A 26,256-nucleotide genomic window follows, 5' to 3' on the forward strand; every position below is an offset into this window, starting at 1 on the left:
AAAAAAAAAAAAAAAAAAAAGACACATTGAGAAGGTAGCATTGCTCTTGGGTTTCGTACACCCTGAAGAATATCCTGAAATCTATAGGACGTAAGTAGCAAAATACAGCCCAAGGAAAAAGGTAGTGTCTGTCCTTGGCATCACTTCTCGAGTCTTTATAGGGACATGAACATCTGTTATGCCAAGTGACTTCCAGGGTGAAAGTCCTGAGGATGTACAACCTCTGTGCTCAATACCAATAAAGCTGAAACATCCAGACTAACACTCTTCCTGGTCATGGAAGATAAGCGTGAATAGAAACATGTGGAGGAGACCACTGAATCCACATTCTCCTCTTCCTGCAAGGCACATAGTCAGTCTGCATTTCCCACCCCACTTGCTGTAGGTCTTACCAGAGAGACTCAGGTCAGGACAAGAAAAAGTGAGAAGGGATGTGCACCACCTCCGGCCGGGCCAGGAAGAACATCTATGCGACATCTTCATCTCTTTCTTTCCCCAACCACAGGCTGAACAGCAGGGAGCACAGGAGCCTTGTGGAGGGCAGACTGGCAGGGAAGAAGGAGCCAGGGTCCCTGAATGGCTGGGAGCAGAGGCCCTGTTCACCCTCCACACCGCCCATGTGGACACAAATGAAAAACAAGCTTGTACTGTATGAAGCCAGTAAAATGTTGGGGCTGTTTGTTACAGTGGCTAGCTAACCCTAGTCAGAAAGGAAATCATGACTGTTACATTTATAGAATATAAGTTTACCTAGTGTAACCAATTAAGTTAAATCATTCCCCTGGGTGTGGCATCTCACAACTCTAATCCCTGCACTTTGGTCAAGAGTTTGAGGCCAGGGCAACATAATAAGACCCTCCCAAATCTCTAAAAAAATTTTTTTTTAATTAGCTAGGTCCGTAGTCCCAGCTACTCAGAAGGCCAGGGTGGGAGGAACACTTGAGCTTGGGAGTTCAAGGTTGCAGTGAGCTATGATCACATCACTGCACTCCAGTCTGGCCAGTAGAGCAAAATCCTGTCTATAAAAATAAATGAATAAAATAAAATAGCAGGGCATGGTGGCTCATGCCTAGAATCCCAGCACTTTGGGAGGCCAAGGCGGGTGGATCACCTGAGGTCAAGAGTTCGAGACCAGCCTGGCCAACATGGTGAAACCCCACGTGTACTAAAAATACAAAAATTAGCCAGGCGTGGTGGTGCATGCCTGTAGGTTCCAGCTACTCAGCAGGCTGAGTAAGGAGAATCATTTGAACTGAGGGGGCAGAGGTTTCAGTGAGCCAAGATCGCACCATTGTACTCCAGCCTGGGCAAGAAGAGCAAAATTCCATCTCAAAATAAATAAATAAAATTTAAAAGTAAAACAAATCACTCAAGATGGCATATAAGTTTTGCATCACAATCCTCTGGTGATGCAGCAGCAAATCCTAAGTCTATACAGCAACTGTAACTACATAAAGAGTCAAGGTAACATTTTTCTGATGAGAAACTTAGAGATCTGCCTTCATCCTGTCCCTTCAGGACCCCCCAGCAATCAATAAGAACTACAGTCCCTGGTCTAACCTCAGACTTAACATTAAAATTCCAAATGGTACTTTGCAACAGGCAGGTGCTCCAGAAGCAATGGGGCCCACGTGGCAGGGCTGGGGACAGCCTGCATTAGGCTAGAGATTCAGTGCCAGGCAACACAGACTTCCACTTACAAAGCAATCAATAAAGGATGAAAGAAACTAACATTATCAAGCACAGACCAGGGGCCCGGTTTGTGCTAGGTTATCTCTTTCTCCTCAGAACTGCCCAAAGAGGTTGGTGTTATCACCAGTTTTACAAAGAAGAGACTCCGACTTAAGGTAAATAACCCCCAAGGTCACACGCCTAATAACACACAAGGCTGATATTCAGAGACAGATCTCTAAGACCCCTAACCTGAGCTGTTTTGATAGCACACGCTATATGCCAAGAGAAAGCACCTGTTTCTCCTCAAGGCACCCAAATAAAAATTTAACAAGCTGACAGGCATCTGTCTGGGGCGAAACCATCTGCCTTTTGAAGACAGGGAGTGCCTGTGTGGATGTGAGCAGGTGGATAACTGCAGAGTGCCAGGCCAAAACTGAGGCTGTCAGTGATCATCAAGAAGCCCGGTGTCATTTACTTGTCACAAGCCAAGCCCCCTCCCCTTGCCCCATTAGCTCCTGATACTAAAGCGCTTTTCTGACTGCCCAGGGCCACTGAGGGCAGTGCATGGTATGACTGAGGAAGGGAAGGCAGGCTGGCGGGCTGTGGAAAAGAACAGTGCCCCTGGAGTTGTGCGGGGCAGTCCTGGGACACTAAGTGTGCAAAGGCTTCGCCATCGCTGCCCAACTGGGGTACCAGAGCCAGTGTGAGGCAGGCCACCCTACTCACCTGACAAAAACATAAATGGTAAAAAACTGGAAATAAACCCAAGCAGGATGTGTGAATATCCTAATGCTAAATGCAGCTGATGCCCAGGCAGTTTGAGCTCGAAGATCCTGGGCCATGCTCACAGGAGAATGATCATACTTAAAGGGCTTCTCTGGAGCTGCTGTTTGGTCCCAAACTACCTGATTGCATTGTTCTGTCACTAATTTGATTGCAAGGAATTTCCAGGTCTGTATACAGAAACAAATCAGAGTCCATCAGAAAGCTCTGCCCCTCACCTCCCTGGAGTCCAGTAGCACCAGGGACCCACACAGACTTGCAGAGAAAAAAAAAAAATTCAAAGGCCGCTAAAAATAGAGGGAAATTGTAGATGAAAGGTCTTATGTTACCAAAATCACACCGTTATGGGCCACATTGTGTTCCTCTAAATCCATATGTCAGCATTCTAACCTCAGAAAGTCAGCATCCTGGAAATGTGACTGTATTTGGAGCCAGAGTATTTAAAGAGGTGACTAAGTTAAAGTGTGGCGTTTAGGGTGGGCCCTAATCCAATAGGACTAGGGTCCTTCCTTTTTTTTTTCTTTTGAGCTCAAGTTTCTTTCTTGTTGCTCAGGCTCTTGTTGCTTGTGCAATAGCGCAATCTTGGCTCTCAGCAACCTCTGCCTTCCGGGTTCAAGTGATTCTCCTGCCTCAGCCTCCCAAGTAGCTGGGATTACAGGCATGTGCCACCATGCATGCCCAACTAACTTTTTGTATTTTTAGTAGAGATTGGTTTCACCATATTGGCCAAGGTAGTCTTGAACTCCTGACCTCAGGTTTTCCACACATCTCGGCTTCCCAAAGTGCTGGAGTTACAGGCATGAGCCACTGCATCCCCGGCCCTAGTGTTCTTACAAAAGGAAAGGAGGACTCTGACACACAGAGAAGGAAGACTGTCAGAAGACAGGGAGGAGATAGCTGTCTGTAACCAAAGGAGAGAGGGCTCAGAAGAAACCAACCGCCAAAACACCTTGATTCCAGCACTGCAGAATTGTGAAAACACAGGTCCTGTTGTTTAAGCCACCAGCCTTGTGGTCCTTTGTTAGGGTAGCTCCAGCCAACTAATACACAAATTCCAGGCTGAGATTTCACTGTTAGCCCCAAAGCACTTCCATCATACCAATGAAAGCAAATTTAAGAACAGTGGCTGATGGCAAATGCACCTTTTGCATAACAATGTTTCCAAACTGCCTTAAGGTACATTAGTTCTGGTGAACTTCCATCAGCCCAACCTCAGTGAGACACAGTCCACAAACATTGCTGCTTAAAAACGGGAAACCAGGCTGCAAGAGGTCCAAATACTCACCCTGGGTCACATGCATGAAAAGTGGCCTTGTCAGGGCTAAAACTCAAACTCTGACCCCTCCTTGGGTTGCCTGCTCATTTCCTCCCTGAAGGCCTTCTGGATACCCTGAGGGTTTGAAAAGTGACCATCTTGACAAGCAACCGCCTGGGGTGTGGTCTCCACCCTGCTGGATGCGGCCCTTCAGGTCAGCCTTCCACTCCATGATGTCTCTTCAAACTGGATCAAAGTCCTTCCCTGAACACACTCGACAATTTCACAGCTCAGTGGGCCTGCTCAGACCGCGCCCCCATCAGCACCCCCACCAGCACCCCCTGGCTCAGCCGCCTTCTCCTGTACTGCAGCAGCACAGAATCTGCGTGCCGGCTCCCAAATGAAACCAAGGCTAATGCAAACTCCAAACACCATGAGAGACAACTACACACCTACACAAGCAACACAGACAGTGACAAATGACGGCAAGGATCCCGAGAAATCTACAATCACATATGGGCTGCTGGTGGGAATGTGAACCAGCACAGCTACTCCAGAAAAGTTTGGCAGTTTCTTGAGAAGCTACACATCCAACCATCAGACAGCTCAGCCTCTGCACTCCTGGGCATTTAGCTGGGAAAATGAAGACTTAGGCTCACACTAAAACCTGTACATGAATGTTGACAGCGGCTATATTCACCACAGCCAAACCCAGGTGTCCTTCAACAGGTGAACAGTTAATCTGGGCATATCCAGACCATGAAAGGATACTCAGCAATGAAAAGGAACAACCCGGACAGAAGCGACAGCCTGGTGAATATCCAGAGAGAGATACTGAGTGAAAGAAGCCAATCCCAAAAGCTTGCCTCCTGTGCAATTTCATTAATGGAACACGCTTTAAATGACAACATTATAGAGACATGGAACAGGTAAATGGTGGCCAGGATGAGGGGAGAAAGCCACGGAGGAAGGGAGGCGTGGCTACACAAGGACAACTGAGGTGTGCTTGGGGTGCCGGAAATGTTCTGTGCCTTCACTGACGATGTCAATATCCCAGCTGTGATGCCACACTGCCCCTTTACAAGATGTAACATTAGCAGAAACTAGTAATGGCTATTCATGATCTCCCTGAATTATATTTTACAACTGCATGTAGCTAGAATTTCTGAAAATACAAAGTTTAATGCAAACATCTGAAAATACAAAGTACAGATTGAAAAGAAGGAAAGAAAAAAGGGAAAAGGAGGGAGGGAAGAAGAGAGGGGACAGCATACAAGCATGCACTCGCCACAGCACAGGCCCTGGGGCGTCAGTGCCACACCCAGCAAAGGATACCACGTGGCCTGTTTCTTGCTCCCCATTCCACTAGCTGCATCCACAGAGGTGATAAAAAAACAAGAGACAGAACTACTGACATACACTAAGACAATCGTGATTAGATGTCTGGTATACTAGGCAAACAATGGCACAGAACCATATTTAAATTTTTTATGTTTCCAAAGTAAAATCAGATTTGTAGAAATATAATATACCCTGATTTGGTTTTGCCATAACTCCAGTGAATGAAAATATCTGCATTTCTATTTACTTATGATCAAATCTAATTTTTCTTCCCCAAAGTAGCAGCTTGCTTGCTATTCTGGATAACGAAAAAGATCTCTCTTCAACTCCCACGATCCCAAATTTATTTGGCGATTACACAATTCCTAGCAATTATCATTGCTCAGAGCTAATGTGAACGCATACAAGCCAGGCTCCCCAAACTGAGCAAATGTGACTTCTGCCACAATTAGAAACTAAAACATCATCAAGAAATCAACTTTTGAAGAAAAGTATTTTTCTGGCAACCTGTTAAATGCACACAGGAAGTCACTTATCACTACGTTTCTAAACCTTGTGCTTTATTAAATAAAAAAGTTAATAAAAGCAACGCTTCATTGAGTGCTTGGCATATCCTGAACACAGTGCTAAATTCTCTGCCAACATCGTCTCAGCGAGTCCTCACAACTTGGCAGCAAGCAGGCTTAGTTCCACTTCACAGATACAAAAACCAGGCTGAGAAAGTCTGAGTAATTTGCTCAAGGGTCCCGTTACGAATAAAAGCCAGGTTACACGTCTGTAGCGCCAATGCCCCATCCCATTTGAGAGCTGTGCCTGGAAGTAGCCAAAGTGAGGAGCACACTTGGGTTCATTACCTTCGATGACCTTAGTAACCAATCTCAACAGGGCAGAGAGCCTCACCTGCAAACTTCTCTCCCATCATCTGTACTGGTTTTCCACTGTTGCCATAACAATTACCACAATCTAAGCAGCTTAAAACCACACAAATTTATTATCTCAGTTCCACAGCCCAGATGCCCAGCGGCTCAGGATCTCAAAATCAAGGTGTTGGCTGGCTGAGCTCTTAGCGGGAGACCCTGGGAGGAAATCTGTTTCCAAGCTCATTCATGGTATTGGCAGAATCCAATTCTTTGTGATTGCAGGACTAAGGTTCCCCTGCTGGTCATTAGCTAGGGGCCTCCCATAGTTCCCTGAGGCCTCTCTCTGGTCCTTGCAAGTGAGCCACTACATCACAGGGCCAGCAACTGTGCCTCCAAACACAGGCTTGGAATCTCTTCTGAATGCCTGTTTCATAAGCAGCCAAAGTTCCCTGTGCCCATGTGGATGGTCCAGAATAATCATCTCCCAACTCCAGGTAACCTTAATCACATCTGCAAAGTCCCTTTTGCCATGTAACATATCAAATACAGAGTCTGGGGATTAGGGCATGGACCTTTTTTGGGACCATTATTCTGCTTTCAACACCATCGTTGAGATGTGAGTGAGCACTTGATCCTCATGTGTGATTCTAGAACATGCTGCATCTTTCACCTAATCTTAGGAACAGGACCCATAGGAACATAATTTTATTGGCATGGGACATAAGACTGCCCACTAGGTTGTGTGGGAAAAGATCATCTGGCCAGTGTCACAGCTAAGTCAAGGTTTATGCTGGTGTTAATAAGAAAGGCCCCTAAACATGACCTACCAACTCAGGCCAAGGGGGAAACATGGGCTGGTAAATTTCACAGGCAGCCCTCAGTGGAATGAATCAGGAGGAACCAGCATTTCCTGCCTTTGCTGAAGGGGCCTCCGATCAGCTGTTTACTTCTTTCCCAATTTTACAAAGTAAATATACGACTGAAGTGTCTCATTTACAAACAATGCTTCGAACAGATTCCAAGTTCTTGCAAACAATGGGCTGTGATTCATGTTTCCAAATGAGATGGAGTTTTATCATTTTCTATCCCCTCGTGATTCATTCATGGGCCAAGTGGCCGAAGTGGAAGTGTGGTCCACCCACAGAGCCACCAGAGTGCCTCCAGGGAAACACAGCCCTGTTGTTAGGCTCCGAAAAAACGCTGGGCAACGTTGGTATGGGGGTGGGGTTCTCCAGTAATTTTCCCTTAGGTGGAAACAGCCAATCACCTAATGGAAATAAATCCCTATATCCCAGCACCTACATCCTTCCCAATCAGCACCCTCCGTGAGAACCACTAAAATCTCACTGCACACTTCCAGACAAGTGGGAAGCCTGGAATGGCCCCAATGCACTCATGCTCAGCTCCCCTCCCGCCCTCCCTGATGGGGGACTCTGATTAAAGTACCTCTGGATGCTGCTGGAGTGATGCTGTCTCACTAAGGTCTACTCAGCAAGCTGTCATCTCCACCCAGCAAGGGGAAGCAGAGCAGTCTCTTTCTCCTCTACCATCAACTGTTCACATCTTTCCTAGAATTTCCTGGCAAAACCATCCCAGATACTTTTTGCCTTTCAAAATTTTCCAACACAAAGTTTTCTTTTTTTAGGTTTTTAAAATTTACTTTTTCTTAATTGAGCATGGAGTTTTCTTAAAACCAAAGTATTAGCAAAACATGTGATGTTAGAAGTCACTACCATGAGTGCTGGTGAAGCTTCTGGAAGGTATGAGACTTAAGGGCTCACAGCCCCCTCCTCAAGGAGATCCTGCTCTCCTTTTGGTAGACCATCCGGCTACACTACAGGATCCTCACTGACACCATCCAGGTCACCCTGGGAGCAGACGAAGAGGAAAAAGGTCTCCTTTAAAATGTGATGTCCCAGAGAGAAGCCATCCCCATCTGCAGGCAAGGATAGGACATCGTGGCAGCTGAACCCAGGGTGGTCACGCTTCACATTCAGGAGGCACCACTTACTAGTGATGTGAGCTCAGGCAAGCAATCCACCTCTTCCTTGCCTTTGTAGAATGGGAGCAGTGATGGTCCCTACCGCACCCCTGAAGGCCCCCACTGCACCCTCATAGCCCCCACTGCACCCCGATGGCCCCTACTGCACCCTCACAGCCCCCACTGCACGCCAATGGCCACCCCTGCACCCTGGCCATGGGCATTTGAGTTGCTTCCCCAGCAGGCCAGGGTCATGGGATGCCTGCTCCTCCGCCAGCCTCCTGCCTCTCCCACCTGTCCAGCTCCTCCTCCCTGTCTGCGTGCTGGTGCTAGGTTCCCTGGGAGTCAGTCCTCAGCTCTCTCCTCTACACACTCCCCCGGGAGGCTCTCCACCACAGGGACCCCCACAGTTGCCACACCCCAAGTATTCTCGGCTGGAATCTCCACCCCAAACCTCCCTCCCCCGATGCAGACTGAAGGCAGGTGCCAAGTGCCCCAGAATGAATCCATTCAGTTGTGCACAGGGTGCCGGTTACACCCTGAGTCTGCAGTCAGACAGACGAGCTCTCCTGAACTTCTGTGAATGTGTCTGAGCCTCCATTATCTCATCTGCAAAATAGGGCGATGGGGAGGAAGCTCAGCCATAATGGTCCTGAAACAAGGAGGCCACCTATGCCTCCTTGCACATGGAACAAGCCAAACGCAGGCCTGGTGGGACTCAGGGCTGTCCCAGGACTGTCCCCATGGCCACTGTCCAGCCAGCTCCTCGGTCAGGGCCCATTTTAAGTCACTGACACTTAGCCGTGAGAAGCGACTGTTCACAGAAAGGACAGCGCCCCGGGGACAGGAGCAGCCAGGAGGCTTCCCAAAAGTCAGAGGGCCAGGATTCGAACCACATCAGCAGAGGGGCGGGAAAGTCACTGTCGTTGCCAATGCAGGCCCAGCACGGGCCAGGCACAGAATGGGCGCAGGGCTTCTGCTGAGACGGTGTCCTAGAAGGACTCAGCCTGGGCTGCGGGAGGCTAGACCACCAAAGATTTTCCCAGTCTGGCCGAGTGGCCTGGAGGAGGCAGGAGGTCAAGGACGCCTGTGGATTGTGGGACAGGGAAAGCAAGCCTGAAAACCAGCTAGAAAGATGCCGGACCCCGGAGAGCAGGGCAGCAGCCACTGCCGGGCCACAGACCAGGCACGCAGGTCCGGAGGAGGTGGGCGTCCACGGGCCTCGGCGGCGGGTCCCCGGGGCGCGGGATGCGCGTCCCCGGAGGAAGGGTCCCTCTGTTCCACCACAAGGGAAAACCTCCCTCTCTGGAATGCACACTTGGGTCCGAAATGTAAACTTGCAAGCCGACTCCCTCCAACCCCCTCGGAAGTGACAAAGAGCCGAGGAGCGAAAAACAAGGCCCCCGCTCTCCGGGACGGGTCTCCGGGCCCGGGGCCGCCGGGGCGCTTGGCCGCTCGCCTTCTCTGCGAGGTCCCACACGGTCCCCCGCAAGACGGCCGAGGGGCTCGGGGCGCCGGCCGCCCGGGTCCCGCGCGCTCCTCCCCGCCGGGAAAGGGCGGAATTCTCCGCTCAGACCGCGCCGACCTGAGCCCGCCCACCCGGTGCCCGGACGCGGGACGCAAGTTCATCCAAGACGCAGGAGCAGTGATCCCCAGGCTTCCCTGCCGGGCCCAGACGCGCCGGTGGCAGCGGCCGGGGCCGGGGAGTCGGGGCCGCTCAGGGGGCTCCGCCGCGGGGGTCCTGAGGAGCGGGCGTCGGAGGGGATCCCCTGGGGAGGGACGCGCCCGCCCCCATTCCCACCCCACCCCGTGTGTCCGGGGCCCTGATCCCAGGGCGTGGAGCGGGCGCCGCCGGGGGCTCGAATCGGGGCGGCCGGGGGCGCCAGGCACTGCGCGCGGGGCGGCGGCAGCGCGGGCGAGGGCGGAAGCGCCTCTCCCCGGCCCGGCGGCCGCTCGGGGCGGCGGCAACAGGCGCCCGGAGCTCCCGCCCCCCCTTCCGGAGCCCGGGCTTGGGGCGAGAGGCGCGGCGGCGGCGCTGCTCACCCACGCCGTACTTCTCCTCGCGCTTGGTGGGCACCCAGCGCGTCATGGCGCCGCTGGAGCCGCCGCGGGTCGGGCAGGAAACTCCGCGTCTAGGCCGCCATTTTCCATTCCTTTCGAGCCGCGACAGGATGGGGAGGAAAAAGTTTGCGGCGGAGGCGGCGTCATGTGGGACGGGGCGGGCGGAGCGTCGCGGGCCGGATGGGAAAGGCCGGGAGCGCTGGCGGGAGGCGGGACGGCCGCGGACTCTGCTCCCGCCCTCGGCTCGGACCCTCCGCCCGGACCCCGCGGCCGCCGGCGCGCCCCTTCCTCGGCCCCCGCGCGCGCAGCCCCGCGCCCCGCACCCTGGCACCCCCGCGGGGGTCTCCTGGGTCCCCGGAGCTCCCGGGACTGGCGGTCACGCCGTGAGAGGGGTGCGCCCTGGGGGGCGGGACGGGCCGGGGCTTCTACGCGGCGTAGGAAACGGGCGGCTTGCCGGGCGCGGGCTTAGGCCGGAGCCTGGTGGTGCGAGGTCCCCAGCTCGGATTTCTCCCTGGTGGAGAGTCCCGGAGCAGAACCAACCGGCCGAGGCCCTGGAAACGGCCGTCCTGAGCACGTGGCTCATTCATTCATTCGACAAACATTTCCTGAGCACCTGCCCACCCATTGCCCGAGTGTGCTGGGAGCGCCGCACCGGCCGGCTGGCAGGTGGGAAAAGGGACGCGTCGGGTAACAGCACAGGTAAGTGCCAGACACGCAAGTGGGGAGGAAAGAGGTGGCACAGCGCTGCAAGGGAGTGCGTTCAGGACAGGTGACCTCTTGCTTGGGTGCTGAATGACTGGAGTTTTCCAGAGAGGCCAGGAGGAAGCAGCCGCCGAAACCGCAGCCCAGCTGGGCTTGCAGAGGCTAGTGCTAGAATAGCTGTGGGACTCAGATCAGCTGAAGTAATGGGGAGAGGGAGGCAGGGAAAGGAAAGCCCAGGCCACCCGTGGGGCTCAGGAACGGCATCCTCGCCCCTAGTGGGCGTTCTTCTCAGGCTCTGGTGTTTCCCATGCCAGTAAACGGTAGGGGCTTCAGATTTCTCCAGGAAAAAAGTTAAAGCAAAACACACTTGTTTATTTTTACGGCAATTTCCGAAAAGAAGAGAGGCTAAAACCAAGAAATGGGCAGAGCCTCCGAATGAAGGCGGCCGTTTAAATGGAATAAATTTGGTTTCATGGCACAGTAAGGGGATGTATTCTCTCATGGTACATTAATGGAGTATCTTCTCTCCCAAGACACAGAGACAACTTCAGTAGGTCTCGGGCCTCCTTCGATTGGAGGAAAGAAGGTAAGAAAAAGAAGGCGTCTCTGTGGGATAGGGACAGTGCGGAATGGCAGAAGTGGGACACCCGCAGGGTGTGTGGGAAGGGCCAGGACTGGGACACCTGCAGGCTCTGTAGGAAGGGCTAGGTGGGCCACCATCCTTCGATAGAGAATGCCTACCGCCTGCCCTAGGGGCCACCCAGAATGCAGATGAAATAAGCATTTGGGAATGGCAGAGGAGCTTTTCAATTTTTGTGGGTTAGAGGGAACCTGCTGCGTTCAAGAGGCTAACATGGGACCTGAGCATTTTGATAAGTCAACCCCACTTTCATGGAAAGCCACAGGCACTGTTTTACTGATAAGGAACTGAAATCCCACAGGGGAAGTGGCCAGGCTCACACACACACGGCATGCACTTGAAGCTTTCTGTGGAAACCAGAAACCTCAGGGCCTCAGGCGCTGTAGTGGCAGCCTGGTGACTCTGACTCCTTGAAGGAGAAGCATCTGTGAAGGTGCTGGCCAGGAAAAGTAGGATGCTCTATGATAAAGGACATGGTGGCCTGACCTGCTCCAGAGCAGGGAGGACCCCCTTGAGGAAATAAGATAAACTCAGATGGCCGGGTGTGGTGGCTCACGCCTATAATCCCAGCACTTTGGGAGGCCGAGGCAGGCGAATCAGGAGGTCAAGAGATCTGAGACCATCTGGCCAACATGGTGAAACCCCATCTCTACTAAAATACAAAAATTAGCCAGATGTGGTGGCACGTGCCTGTAATCCTAGGAGGCTGAGGCAGGAGAATCACTTGAATCTGGGAGGGGGGGTTGTAGTGAGCCAACATGTCACACCACTGCACTACAGCCTGGTGACAGAGTTAGACTGTGTCTCAAAAAAAAAAAAAAAAAAAAAAAAAAAAGATAAACCCAGACTTTAAGGATAAGCAGAAACCAGCTAGGTGAAGTGGAATAGGAACAGCACGTGCAGAGGCCCTGGGGTAGGACGGAACACCACTCCTTCAAAGCACTGAGAGGCCAGATGGCCGAAGCATAGGGAACAACAGCCAAGTGACATAAATTGAGGCGGCTGAGGTAGAAGAAGGGCGTTAGTGATCTTGCTAGGAGTTTGGAATTCTGCAAATTCCTTTTGGGAAACAGCTTTTGGTGACATTTGCCTTCTCTTTAATGTCCAGTTTCAATTCTGTTTGTGCGATTCTGCGTTGGAGATGGTGCACTGTAATGAATGGCCAGGAGCTTAAGAGTCATGTAGACGTGGAGGGTCTGGCCCTGCCGTGGCCGGCTACGTGGCCATCCTCCTGTTTCTGGCCGTTCTGTTTCTAAACCTTGGAGTTCTGATATTCCTACATATAAACTAAGGGTTGTAATATGAACCTCACAGGTCAGTATTGGAATTATAGGAAGAGATGTGACTGCATGTGTAAGACATCGTAATGATGGTCAGACGTGCTTCCTCATCTGACCCTACCTCCAGATTCTTTGATAACCTCATGGTTCACATTCCCTAAAACAGTTACCACTTTCACTCAGATAAAGGTGACTCGCTGAATGCATAAATAAGTGTAGCACAGGATTTGCATACTTTTGGAAGACTGTCATATAATAAATTTATAAATCAGAATTTTAAAACTCCAAGTGGGGCCAGGCACGGTGGCTCACACCTGTAATCCTAGCATTTTGGGAGGCTGAGGCAGGCGGATCGCTTGAGGTCAGGAGGTCGAGGCCAGCCTGTCCAAACAGAGTTTTAATAGAAATGCTGTCTCCACTAAAAATACAAAAATTAGCTGGGTGTGGTGGCGCACCCCTTCAGTCTTAGCTTCTCAGGAGGCTGAGGCAGGAGAATTGCTTGAAACCAGGAGGCGAAGGTTGCAGTGAACGGGGATTGCGCCGCTGCACTCCAGCCTGGGCAACAGAGTGAGACTCCATCTCAAAAAACAAACAAAACCGACTCCAGGTGGACCATGGGCTGGGTTTTTGTCATTGTGGCTTCAGTCTCTTGATTGCAACATGTGCCCAAGTTTGGCTGAGGTGTACCTGTGGCAGTAGTCCTTGAAGCTCTGAGAAGATTCATCAGCATCCCCAGGCTGCTCGGGTGGTGGTCTCATCTTGTGGCTCTAAATCAAGCCCATGGCCCTGGCTCACTGTCCTGTGGTTGCATAAGCTCAGGGTTGGCTTCGTCTCCGATTCCCGGAGCCCTGGAGGTTGTGGCTCATTGGTATTTTTACCTCCTGAGTCAGTGTGGCTGGACCACAGGTCTCAGTTGCCCTCCCAGGCATCACGCAGGACTTGGGTCTGTGTCATGCATATGGGCGTGGCCAGCCCAGGAATGCCGAGGCTCTCAATAGCCCAGTGCTTCCCATCACTGGGATTTCAGAGCAGTGATCCCCCTCCTCCAAGATACCACAGAATCCTGCTTTGGAGCCACGAAGAATATCATCAGTATTACAGTTTTAAATCTTGAAAATTACAGTCTTAATTTTTTTAATTCAAAAAAATTTCATACATTTGCACTGCAAATTCAGGAGGTAAACTCACCAAAATCTTGCCTGGTGGAGGTACCAGGAGGCACAGTGAGTCAGTGGGGCATGTTTCTCAGTTGAGAGGGACAGATGAGAATGGAGCAGGGATGTGGAGATTTTATGCAGGAAAAGGGTCCTGACCACAGGTTGCTTGCCCTTTGAAAGGGGAGGAACACCGTCTTCCAGCAAGGCCTAGGCCCACTGCCTCTCGGTTTCAGTGGCAGATCTGGGCATGATATTGGATGACCAGGCATGTGGTCACAATGCACAGTGCCATACAGCGCAAAAGTGTGTATTCAAGACTTTAGACCCAACTTCCAGTTTATAAGAAATAGAAGAGATTGAGGAACAAGTTACAGGAAATAGAAGAGGTTGAGGAATATCATTAAGAAATACAGTGAAACAGGCCAGGCACGGTGGCTCACGCCTATAATCCCAGCACTTTGCGAGGCCGAGACGGGCAGGTCACCCGAAGTCAGGAGTTCGAGACTAATCTGACCAACATGGTGAAACCCCCCTCTCTACTGAAAATACAAAAGTTATCTGGGCGTGGTGGCAGGCAACTGTAATTCAAGCAATCAGGAGGCTGAGGCAGGAGATGGGTTTGAACCTGGGAGGCAGAGGTTGCAGAGAGCATGCCATTGCATTCCAGCCTGGGCAACAAGAGTGAAACTCCATCTCAAAAAAAAAAAGAAAGAGTGAAACAAAGTCAGAAGGTGGCATATTCTTTCAGGTAGTAGTCTGGTCTCTTCAATAGTCGATATTATAGAGCAAGAAGGAGCCAGTGGAGAAGAACTGTTGTAGATTTTAAAAGATGTAAGAAATATAACATTTAAATGCATTGTGTTATCCTTGATTGGAAACTGCTTTTAATTATCCAACAGTAAAAAATGTCAAGGGTAAGAGGTGGTTTGAACTGTGGGCTGGTATTAAATGATATTTAAAAAAAATTTTTTTTATGTTGTTAAGTGTAATAATAGTTGTTACCATGGTTAGGTGGGTAAAGATCCATAAATTTTAGAGACATGTGCTGGAGTATTTAGAAGTGAACCGTCATTGTGTTTGTTATTTACTTTAAAATACTATAGGAATAAACAAGATGAAAAATTGCTCATTCTAGGCATGGGTCTATGAGTGTTTCATCTTTCTACATTTTTCTCCATGTTTGACATTTTTTTGTAAAATAAAGTTAAAGTGGGGGAAGGAGGAGCTTGTGATCAAAAATCAGCTGAGAAGTCACCTTGACTGGCCTCACACTAATCACCTGGACACTGCCTCCACACACCAAGTGCACTGCTCACCATTCTCCAAGATCATTAAGGCGGACCTTAGGTGTTAAATTTCAATCAGTTTCGTCAAGCAAATATGCTGTTAAATAGAGAATGCTGTGTGCTGCATCAGTGTGCCTTATGAGCAGATGTGGTGGTGACTAAATGCAGACCAAGCAGTCCTTCCCATATTGTATACACAAAGAAATGAGCTTTGGAACTGGGGAGAGGATGTCTGCAGGAGAATTCTGAAGTGGGAGGAGGCCTGGATATTGGTTTCCAGGCCTTGTCCCTGGAGCCTGGATGCTCTCAGACCTCCCACCTCTGGGCCTCGGGGTCCAGGACAGTGCCAGGGAGAGTTCATACAAACAGATGTGATCAAGACCTTGGCAGCTGTCTGACTCTGAGACAGTTACTTAGCCACTCTACATTTTCTTTTCTCTTTTTTTTAAATTTTTTTTTTTTTACTTTAAGTTCCAGTATACAGGTGCTGCATGTGCAGGTTTGTTACATCAGTATGCATGTACCATGGTGGTTTGCTGCATCTGTCAACTCCTCATCTAGATTTTAAGCTCCACGTGCATTAGGTATTTGTTTTAATGCTCTCCCTCCCTTTGCCCCCACCCCACAACAGTCCCTGGTGTGTTTTCTTTCCCTCCGCCACCCATGTCCATGTGCTCTTATTGTTCTACTCCCACTTATCAGTGAGAATGTGGTGTTTGGTTTTCTCTTCTTGTGTTAGTTTGTTGAGGATGATGGCTTCCAGTTTCATTCATGTCCCTGCAGAGGACATGATCTCATTCTTTTTCATGGCTGCATAGTATTCCATGGTGTATATGCACCACATTTTCTTTATCCAGCCTTTCATTGATAAGCATTTGGGTTGGTCCCATGTCTTTGCTATTATAAATAGTGCTGCAGTAAACATATGTGTACATGTGTCTTTATAGTAAAATGATTTATATTCTTTTGAGTATATACCCAGTAATGGGATTACTGGGTCAAATTGTATTTTTTGGTTCTAGATCCTTGAGGAATCACCACACAGTCTTCCACAATGGGTGAACTAATTTACACTCCCACCAACAGTGTGAAAGTTCCTATTTCTCCACAGCCACACCAGCATCTGTTGTTTCTTGACTTTTTAATAAGTGCCATTCTGACTGGCGAAGCTTCCTCATTTTTAAGACAGTCTGACTTCTAGGGTGTTGTGAAGACTTAATGAAATTATGGTAGCTTAACCCAGGTAAGGACTATGGGTGAAACAATGGTTTTCTGATACTGGACATCAGGCAGTGCAGGACTGTGATCTCTGAAAGGAGGGAAACAAATGAGGAGCACCCTGCAGTTGCCCAGCTTCCTTCCTGGAGGCGAGTTTTGGCTGTGCATACAGGAAGGAAAACTCAACTCAACTCGGAAGTGGGAGCAGATAATGGAGTTCAGAGAACCCAAGTCACTAAAATTTGCCAGTCAGAGTACCCAGGATGAGGGAGCTGCCCACCCAAAGAGAGAACAGCAGAGTTCTGCAGAAGGGCCACCCTGAGTCTCTGTCTGAATGCTGATCTCTGCATCTGTGGAGGCTGTAAAGCTCCATGAGGCTGGCAGCAGAAAGAACACCAGAGTACCCCAGGCCTGGAATAATTCAGAAAGCTCACAGAGTACTTAATGTTCCCTCCAGCCTGTGTGGGAACACCTCACAATATATCAGGCAAAGTCCTCCAAAAGATCACAGCTTTAAACTAAAGGCAATTCTGATAAGTAATAAAACTTAAAAGCCAGCTCAAGAAAATGAAACTGAGCTCAAGTTACTTGCTGCGTACTGGAACAAAGTCCAGCAGTGTTTAAAAGAATGCATTGGAATCCAGCACCCAACAATGTAAAATCACAATGTCTAGCATCCAATCAAAAATTACTAGCCTTGCAAAGATGCCAGAAAATATGGCCCCCATCCAGGGGAAGAAGTCAGTAGAAACAAATACAGAAGTGACAAGGATGATGGAATTAGCAGACAGAGGCCTGAAAACTGTTACAAATACACTCTATGGGACCAGAGACATAAAAGAAATCAGAAACATAATAAGGAAAAATACAGAGGCCAGAGGCCATGAAAGCCGAGCCAGTGCTTTCATGGGAGCTGTGATTGTCATGTGGGATTGGTGTATATGACCTCTGAGGTCTCTTATTCTAGCCAGCAAATTGTGGTATTCTCGGTTCCTTTTAAACTTAGGCAGAAGTGCTCCTTCCTATCTCTGGTGGGGAGCACTCACTGTTGCTACTGTTCTGAGCTCCATGAATTACAGTGGCTCTCTGCTGGGACTGTGTGTCCCCACTCACTCCTCTTTTGGGTAACATCATCCTGATTGTTCTTTGGGGATCCACTGTTACGGGCTGAATGATGTCCCCCCAAAATTCATATGTTAAAGTCCTAATCCCCAGTACCTGAGAGTATGACTGTATTTTGGAGACAGGGCCTTGAAAGAGGTCATTAAGGAAAAATGAGGTCGTTTTATGAGGCCTAATCCAGTCTGACTGATGGCCTTACAAAGCAGAGGAAATTTAGGGCTGCTCATGGTGACTCACAGTTGTAATCCAAGCACTTCGGGAGGCCAAGGAGGGAGGATCACTTGAGGCCAGGTAAAACCCTCTCTCTACAAATGAAAAAGAAGAGGAAGTTTTTAATCACATAGAGACACCAGGGCTGCACGCACATACAGACCACGTGAGGCGAAGATGGCCATCTACAAGCCAAGGAGAGAGGCCTCAGAGGAAACCAGACCTGCCCACAAGTTGATCTCAGACCTCCAGCCTCCAGAACTGTGAGAAAATAATTTCTGTCGTTTAAGCCTCCTAGTCTGTGATATTCTATTCTAGAAGCTCCAGGAAGCTAATACATCCACCCTCCCATACTCCCAGTACGTAAAGTTCGGGAAGGACAGACCCTCCCCACTGCTCACTGGGGGCTGCCTCGTGACCGAGATCCCGACAATCAGTGAATGCCATTGTTCTTGGCCCAGTGCTTAATTCAGGGACCCATCCATTGACTCAAGTGTAGAGTTTCTGATGGACCTGAAGGAACGAGATACTCTCTTCTCTGGACTTTTCAGTTATATGAGCCACGCATGACCTTTTCTAAAAAAATATTTTGAACTGAGTTTGTGCACTCACAGTAGAAAAAAGCCACGACTATGTAAGATTGCAGGGCTTGGGTCAAGCAGATGTCAGCAGGCTCCAGGTTCAGCCATCTCCTAATCATAACAGCTTAAATGAGTGGGTTAACCTATCTCAGCCTCAATTTCCAATTCTGAACTAATCCTGGCCTTGTAGGATGGTTGGAAAGATTCAACAAAAAAGAATGCACTGGTGCATCATAGGTGCTCAGTAAACATGGCTGGCATTTCTCCTTGCTGACTTTTTGCAGTCCCCTGCACAGGAGCTGCGAGGCTGCCCTCTGTCATACATCCTCACCCAGAGCCATCCCAAAGGCTAAGGACAAGATGGGGGCCGCAGAGCTGGAAACTGGCCATACTCCGGGGTCTGGCTGTCACTATCTGAAGGTTCAAACCACAGTTGCGGCAGCTTCCTCTTTGGAGCCTGATTCCTTTACCCAGGAGGGTCCTTGTGAACATGCCAAGCTTCCCAGTTACCGCCAAAGAGTCTGGATGAGTGCTTGCTGTGAGCCAGACCTTCCATGCATCCCAAGGCTCTGCTGATACCTTAGAAGGCACACTGGGGACAGGCTCTGGAGATGTCATTCAAAGGGCTCCAACACACAAACCCACACCTTTCCCCCTCAGACATAACTGCAGGCTTAAGGGTGTCCGGAAGAAAGAGAAACTCCTCCCAGCTGGAGGAAGTGGGGAAAGTGGACCAAGAGGTGACCTCTGGGGCAAGGGTGGATGTGATGGAAACACGTCATTCCAGGCAGAAGGAACGATCCATGATGGCAAAGTGCTCAGTGCCTAGGACTGGGGGATGGGGGTAGGTGGACAGTGAGTCGCAGGGTATGGGGCCAGAGGGTTGCGGGCTGAGATCGCCAAGCCCAAGGAGTAGCACAATCTGAAAGGATGCCTTAGGAAGCTCGGCTGGTGGCAGTGGGGAAGACAGACTGCGGAGGAAAGAAACTGGAATCAAGGAAATGAGTTAATATGTCTGTTGAATGAATGATTCCTTTACCCCAAAGAAAGGAAGGAAGGAGTGAATTAATTGGAGTCTTGAGCAACTCAGCCTCCCTTCTGGGTGCTACAGGAGCTGTGTATGGCACAGAGAGATACAAGCCCAAGTCCCCTGCCCTGGGGACCAGCTGATCTGGCCCACGTAAGGGAGCTGCTGAGTGACAGTGGAGAATACATAGTAATCCCAATTAACCTTTTTTTGAACCTGGACAAGCCACCTGAAAGTTAGCATCACAGGGCACCCTCTCCCAGACCTTTTCCCAGAAGAGAACATGCCAGGGACTTTCAGGTACATTCATAAGCCCGTGAGTGGGCTCTGTCTTCCAGGTTCCACGGCTGGGCCCTGAATCAGGAACTGCAGAGCCACCCAGGAGAGCTAAGGACAGTGGTGGAGTCCTGAGAATGTGAGGCAGGACCACAGCCAGATGCAGGCAGGTAAACACACTGTTCCCTGGTTGGCTGTCATCCAGCGGCCAGGACCAGACCACAGGCAATGAGGAAGTCACTTTTGGGCCAGGCCAGATGCACACCTAGGCCCAGCAGGAGGCTGAGGAGCACACCAGGCCCCACTCAGGGAGGAACTGAGTGTACAGTGCACTGAGTGCTGGGCATCGCAGGCCTTGGGGACAGAGTGATGGCCAAGAGATGTTTCTGCTCCCCCGGGAGCCACTGGTCCAGAGGAAACAACAGACTAGGAAAAGCTATGTGGAAAGGTTTACATGCAAGATAGAATAGATACCGCTGGGGCCATGTGTCTGAAAAACAGCCTCTGTTGCACCACCTGAAGGACTTTGGGCACATCCAATATCACTTGCACTATTTTTCTTAAAATGAAAAAAATAAGTTGTTTTTAGAAAGGAGTACCAGTATAACTTGCCACAAATTGAAGATAACGAAGACTAAAGGCCTGACTACCCACAGAAAGAAGTGCTCATTCATGTGCACCCTTCAGACCCTCTCCTGTCCCATACTGCAGACACTATGCTGTCTGCAGGGCTCTTGCCCCAAAGATAGGCAGGGCTGTGGAGCAGAGAAGGTGTTGGGGTTCAGGGGACCCTCCTCAGCTCCCCTGAGAGGATGTTTCTCCAGGTTCTTAGTCTGTCACTCTATCAAGAATGGGAGAGGAGACCACAGCACAGTGTGCTTGTAAAGTAAAAGTTCGGAGCAAGTGATTTATTTAGGTAGAGAGAGAAAAAGGAGGAGAGAAAAAGGAACAGCTAGCTCTCACACTGAGTAAGAGAAAGAAAAGCCACTCTCACACTGAGTGAGAAGGGTTCCCAAAGTGGGAAAACCAGGAGGGGAAAGAGGGCTCCCACTACGTGGTGGGGGGCGGATTCCAGAGAGCTGGAAATCCTGCGTGGGTGAAGGAGCAGGGGAATTCATCCTGGGAGAAATCCCCACCCCCCCAAGTTCCTCTGGCCAATGAAAGGAGTTCCTAAGAACTTCCGCTGGAGTGATTGACTTTTGATACTTCCCGAGGCAACGAAAATTAAAAGAGACCATTAAATCTCCCAGATGGAGAGAGATGGGAGGGGAGCATGGTGCTGGGAAGTTCTTGCCCTTGGAACTACGCCTCCTCGTGGACCCAGAAAGAGAACACATTCCCTCAAGGGGACATGGGAGGAGTTTTCAGGGTAGGGGTCTATAGAGGCTCAGCCCTGCAGCAGTAATGGGGTTGCAGAACTAATGAATGAAAGAGCAGAGAAGAAAAAGCACCTGTGGGGAGGAAGAAACAGCAAAGAACAGCACAGGCACAGACTGGCAGTAGGAAGCTGTGCGTGTGTGCATGCATGAGCGTGTGTACACGTGTGTGCATACACGTGTGCATGCTCACAACATGTACCTGCAGTCTCTAGAGAGGACCATTCACAGGGTCGGCGTGGAAGCATCCACCCTGAAGGGTCTGGCAGCCAGGCTAACATATCTGGATTCTGCTTAGGAGCAGGCAGAGCCAGGAGAGAGTTTTAAGCAGAAGGTGGCACGCTTGACAAAGCCATGTGCTAGAAAGTGTGTTCTGCTGGATTGGAGGGGCAAGACCATGAAGGGAGGGGTTCCAATCAGATAAGGAGCACATGGCCAAGGCAGCAGGGCTGGGGGCTGCCTGCATCTAAGGGTTCGGCCATGGTAGGGACCAAGAGAGGGCCAGGCACATGCTGGACCCCAGCGCAGTCTCAGATCTCTGGATACAGGGAGATAAACCTTGAACAAAACAGTGCCTGGGCCCTCCTGGCTGCCTCTCTTGACATGGCTGCAGGTAAGAGGTCAGGCCCTCCCATTGCGTCAGACTCCCTCTGGGGCAGGCTTTGGAAGGAATTCTTTCAGCATCTGCCGCACTCCACTTGAACTCTCTGTGTTATGAGGACCCCTGCCCCACCCCCAGGTGGACCCATGAATGTCTTCCAGGGTTGACCTGTGACACATACCAGATTGTGATAATGTTATAAAAATTAGAACTTCAAACTATTTAAGTTGTCTAATAATTGCATGATGTGTAGAATTCCTATTCCGGATGAATCCAGATTTTAAAAGGGTTCTTCATTTTCTGAAGTTCATTCTTTTTTTTTTTTTTAGTCAGTGGAATAAAACAGGTTTATGAAACAGGTGCTCTTGGTGTATTTTAGGCATGCTTGATTTTCTTTTCACAAGTAAAAATAGTAATGAAGAAATGCTGTGAGAACAGCACCACTTGAATGGAACTTCCTAAGGCTATAAAATCTATAGCTCCGGGCTCTCCTGCTGCTTGTAAAATAGTCTGTTGCAGAGCAGAGGCGCTGCAGGGAAAAGGGGTCCCCTCGATCCTGTTCTCTGGGCTGAGCACCCCATGGGTAGCTGAGCGGACAAAGCTGTCGAGCCCTCAGTGTTGGCTTTGGGTTGGGAGAGCAGGTGGGGAGCCCAGGCCTCTTCATTCCCTGCTGTAGCATGCACGCCTGTAGCTGGGAACTAACATTTATTGAACACTGGCTTCTAATGCGTGAGATTTGAGATACTGATTTGGGCTGCAGATTTCTCTGGGCTTCACTGGGGCAGAGCTGCCCCCTCAGTATTTCTTCCTCCCCAGGGGCTTTCTCAGCAGGAAGCAGAGGATGCTTGATGTCCACAGGCCTTTGGGCGTTTGTATGAACCTAAAAACATACAGGTGGAAGCCCGTGTGTAGCCTGCCCAGGTAACTCCCTGCCAGGGCAGCATCCCCAGCCACAGTGAGCATTGGCTGTCCCCCTTGGCAGATCTTGCCCTGGCTGGATGGGAGCTCGGCTCCACCCACCCCAGGCTGAGGCCATTGATGAGCACAGAGGCACTAAAAACCGACTTCTTGCATGCAGGTGGGACAGCTCGGTGGGGCTTTTCCTGCTCCAGGGGTCTCCAGGATCAGGGGAGGCTGTTCTGTCTCCAGGGACACCACTTCTTGCGCTGGCATCCTGGCCTCCTGCTTCCTCCCTGCCCTTTTCTTCAGCACATGCTCTCAAAGCACCTGTCAACAAGGTTTCCCATCTCATGTGGAGACACTAAGCTATGACATTGGGAAAGACAGAGGCCAGTGTCTGGTAGAACGTACAAAGGGATGGTGTTTGCTAAATCAGGGAGGGGAAGAGAGGTCCCCCAGACTGATGAGAACTGGGCAAAAGGAACCCCATCCCTGAGTTTTGCTGCTCAGCACAAGACCCCGGTTCTGGAATTTGTAAAGGGAGATGGTGAGGACTTGAGGATGGGAACGGGATGGTGACCGCGAAGGTCAGGGGCCTCCCTACAACTCCTGGTTCCCTAAATACCTCTTGGAATCTAGGGTACTCCAGAGGTTCAGAATATGGCAATGGAGGGATGCCTGCTCTGAGGGCACTTGTCCTCCAGTGGGGGACAGGAAATAAACCAGTGAACAAACAGATCAGCCAGATCTTGGCAGCTGGTAAATGCCAAGGAGAAAATGAAACTGCATTATAGGGAAAATCTCGTGTGTGTGCGTGTGTTAGGTTTGTGTGTGTGCATGGTGTGTATGTATGTGTGGGGGGTGTGTGTGTGTTATGGTGTCTTGTGTGCTGAGTGGTATGTTGTGGGGTGTGTGTGGTGCATGTTATAGTGTGTCTCTGTGGTGTGTGCGTGTGGGTGAGTGGTATGTGGTGTATGATGTGTGTGTGTTGTGTATGTAGTGTGTTGTGTATGTGTATGTTTATGTGGTGTGTGTGTGTTGTGTGTGATGGTGTGGTATGTATGTATGTGTGTATGGCATGTGTGATGCATTTGGTGTGTGGTGTGTGTGTTATGGTGAGTGATATGGGGTGTGCATGATATGTATGTTTATGTGTGTATGGTGTGTGTGTAAGGATGTGTACGTGTGTGTGTGTTATGGCATATGGGAGTGTGATGTGTATGTTTTTTGTGTGATGTGAGTGGTATGTGGTTGTGTGGTATGTATATGTGTGGTGGGTGCGTTATGTGTATGGTGGAATATGGTGTATGTTGTGCATGATGAGTATGTAGTCTGGTGAAGGGCATGTGGTGTGTGTGTGGTATGTATGTGTGTGTATGGTGTGTAGCGTGTGTGTACGTTTTTGCCTATAGTGTGAGTGGTATCTGGTCGTGTGTGTGTGTTTGTGTGGCATGTGTTTATGGTGTTTGTTGTGGTGTATGGTGTGTGGTATGTGTTGTAGCATCTGGGGTATGTGTAAATGTGTGGTGTGGTATGTTCATGTATATGTGGTGTGTGTGGTATGGTATATGTTGTGTGGTATGTGATTGTGTGCATGTGTGTGCTGTGTGTGAACATTGTGTATGGCATGTGTGGTGTGTGTGTGAATGTTGTGTGTTGTGTTGGTGTATGGTGCACGTGGTGTATATGTATTGTGTAGTATGTATGTGTGGTGTGTGTGTGTGCATCTGTGTGTGTGTGAATGTTGTAATGTGTGATGTGTATGGTGTGTGTGGTATGGTGCGTGTGTATGCATGTATGTGTGTGTTGTGTGTGGTATGATGTATGGTGTATGTGGGTGGTGTGGCGTGTGTGTGTGTGTGTATGTTTTGTGTGATGTATGGTGTGTGGTGTGTGTGCATGTGTGTGTGTGTGAATGTATGTGGTGTGTGGTGTATGGTGCATGTGGTGTATGTGTGTGGCATGTGTGTGTGCATCTGTGTGTATGTAAATGTAATGTGTGGTGTGTATGTGTGTGGTATGGTATATGTGTATCACGTGTGTGTGTGCATGTGTGTGTGTGTGAGTGTTGTAGTGTGTGGCATGGTGTATGATGTATGTGGTGTATGTGTGTGGTGTGGTATGGTGTGTATGTGTGCATGTGTGTGTAGTGTGTGAATGTATGTTGTATGTGGTATATGGCATGTGGTGTGTGTGTGTGAATGTTGTAGTGTGTGACATGGTGTATGGTGTGTGTGGTATATGTGTGTGGTGTGGTATGTGTACGTGTGTGTGTGTGTGCCTGCTGTAGCTGGGGGCTTTCAGGAAAGCCTCTGGGAGGTGATGGCATTTGAGCTGAGCCCTGAATCATGACAAAGAGGAGGATTGCAAAACCTGGGTGGTGTGTGTCATGTGTGTGGTGTGTGTCATGTGTGTACTGTGTTTTGAGAGCATTTAGAGCTGAGGGAACAGCAAATGCAAAGGCAGTAATGAGGCTGGCATGTCCTGGGATCAGAAGGGCTGTGGGAGCGCTGAGAGTGGCAGGGCCGACAGGAGGTGCTTGGAACAGCGGGCAAGGGGTAGGTGAGGTAACTCAGTGTTCAGTTGCTTCTTCGTTACTGCCTGTGTGGGAGGCTCATCAGCACAACTAGACACCCCACCCTCCAGGGCAGAGCCCACACCTTTACATTACGGACTATCGTTGATATATGTACATAAATATCCATTTATGATACGTGCCATAGAGTATCTATTATGCATTATCATGTATTGAAAGCCTCTGCTGTGTAGGCTGGTGCTGCAGGCTGGGGCTCTGGGAAGGCAGAAGGCCTGGGTTCCACTCACAGCACCCTGACCTTTCTCAGGTATGTCTTAAAGTTGTAGTTCCATTTTCCAGTGACCAGATTAGTGATTCCTGCTATTTTTTAAGTTCACTGTGAGATTCACTGCAGCTGGGAAAGGGTCACACTGGCAGGGAAATTTACATAGGCAGACACCACCAGTAGTACTCATTTGGGTCAGGTTAGGTTAGCACAAATGCAGAAAGTGCTGTTGACTTCAAAAAAGCAAACCTTCATCTTATATTTCTGTTGATTTCCTTGTCCATGAGAAATGAGGGGCTGTTTTTAACCTCACTAGTGGGTCTGGGGAGTCAGAGTTCAAGCCTAACATCTTTGGAGGTCCCTGGTGTCTGTTTGCTAAATTACTGGCACTGGGAGCTCTTAAACAAGGTGCAAATGGAAGTATCCAGCCCAACGGCATGGCAGGAGGGCTCACGCGGAGCCAAGACCTCTCAGAGGGCACAGTTATGCTCAAACCTGCGTAGACTCATTCATCAACTTGAGCCAGGGAGCCCTTGGCTATCTCGAGTCCAACCCAGCGTAGATGACCTTAGGTTACCAAGCTGAGCTTTACTTTTCTAAGGAAACCGAAGAATCTCAGTCTGTCTCTGTCAGTCTCAAGCAGAAAATGGAGAAGTACATTTTTGTTCTATGGAAGAAACATGACTTAATCCTGTTCTAAGAGAAAGAGGTATGTGGGTAAATTTCTCTATTCTGCAGACTGGAATGGCCACACAGAGCCCTGTGAAACTCAGCAAGTAGATAATTGTGTGTTCATTCTGATATGAGATACTGTACAGGTTTCTAGAGAGGTTTTGTTTTATAGAAATAGTTACGTTAAAAACTCTAGAAAAGAACATAAGACAAATTAGGTTTCAGCTTTCAAAAACAAAGTTGTTCTCATGGAGTAAATTTTTGCTTTTGTTTTTCTTTTAAATCTTTTTATTGTAAAAATAAATCACAAATCCAGCAAACTTCACAAATCAAATGTATGGCTTAGTGAATTATTATAGGACAAATACCTTCAAGCTAAGGAATAAGAAATAGAACTCTATTCGCCAGCCCAGAAGCCCCTTCATCCATGAACCTGTCCTCTTCACAGCCCT

At 49.5% G+C, this 26,256-nt stretch overlaps 2 protein-coding genes across 4 annotated transcripts in view; one reads left to right on the top strand and one right to left on the bottom strand.

Moving 5' to 3' along the window:
- DOCK1 (dedicator of cytokinesis 1) overlaps positions 1-10,055 on the bottom strand; it is a 541,550-nt gene extending 531,495 nt beyond the window's left edge. Inside the window, 1 exon segment of the mRNA XM_017537892.2 lies at positions 9,938-10,055. Coding sequence (XP_017393381.1) covers positions 9,938-9,983 — 46 coding nt within the window. The 5' untranslated portion in view covers positions 9,984-10,055.
- LOC108310758 overlaps positions 10,055-26,256 on the top strand; it is a 47,017-nt gene continuing 30,815 nt past the window's right edge. For all 3 annotated transcript variants that reach the window (XR_005201737.1, XM_037741786.1, XM_037741785.1), the window contains exon 1: positions 10,055-10,654. Coding sequence is in view for 2 of the 3 variants with exons in the window: in XM_037741786.1 (XP_037597714.1) it covers positions 10,066-10,654 (589 nt within the window). In the remaining variant the exon portion in view is untranslated. The remainder of the gene's footprint in view (positions 10,655-26,256) is intronic.

This window comes from Cebus imitator, unplaced genomic scaffold (assembly GCF_001604975.1).
Source record: "Cebus imitator isolate Cc_AM_T3 unplaced genomic scaffold, Cebus_imitator-1.0 Scaffold107, whole genome shotgun sequence".
Classification (NCBI taxonomy): domain Eukaryota; kingdom Metazoa; phylum Chordata; class Mammalia; order Primates; family Cebidae; genus Cebus; species Cebus imitator.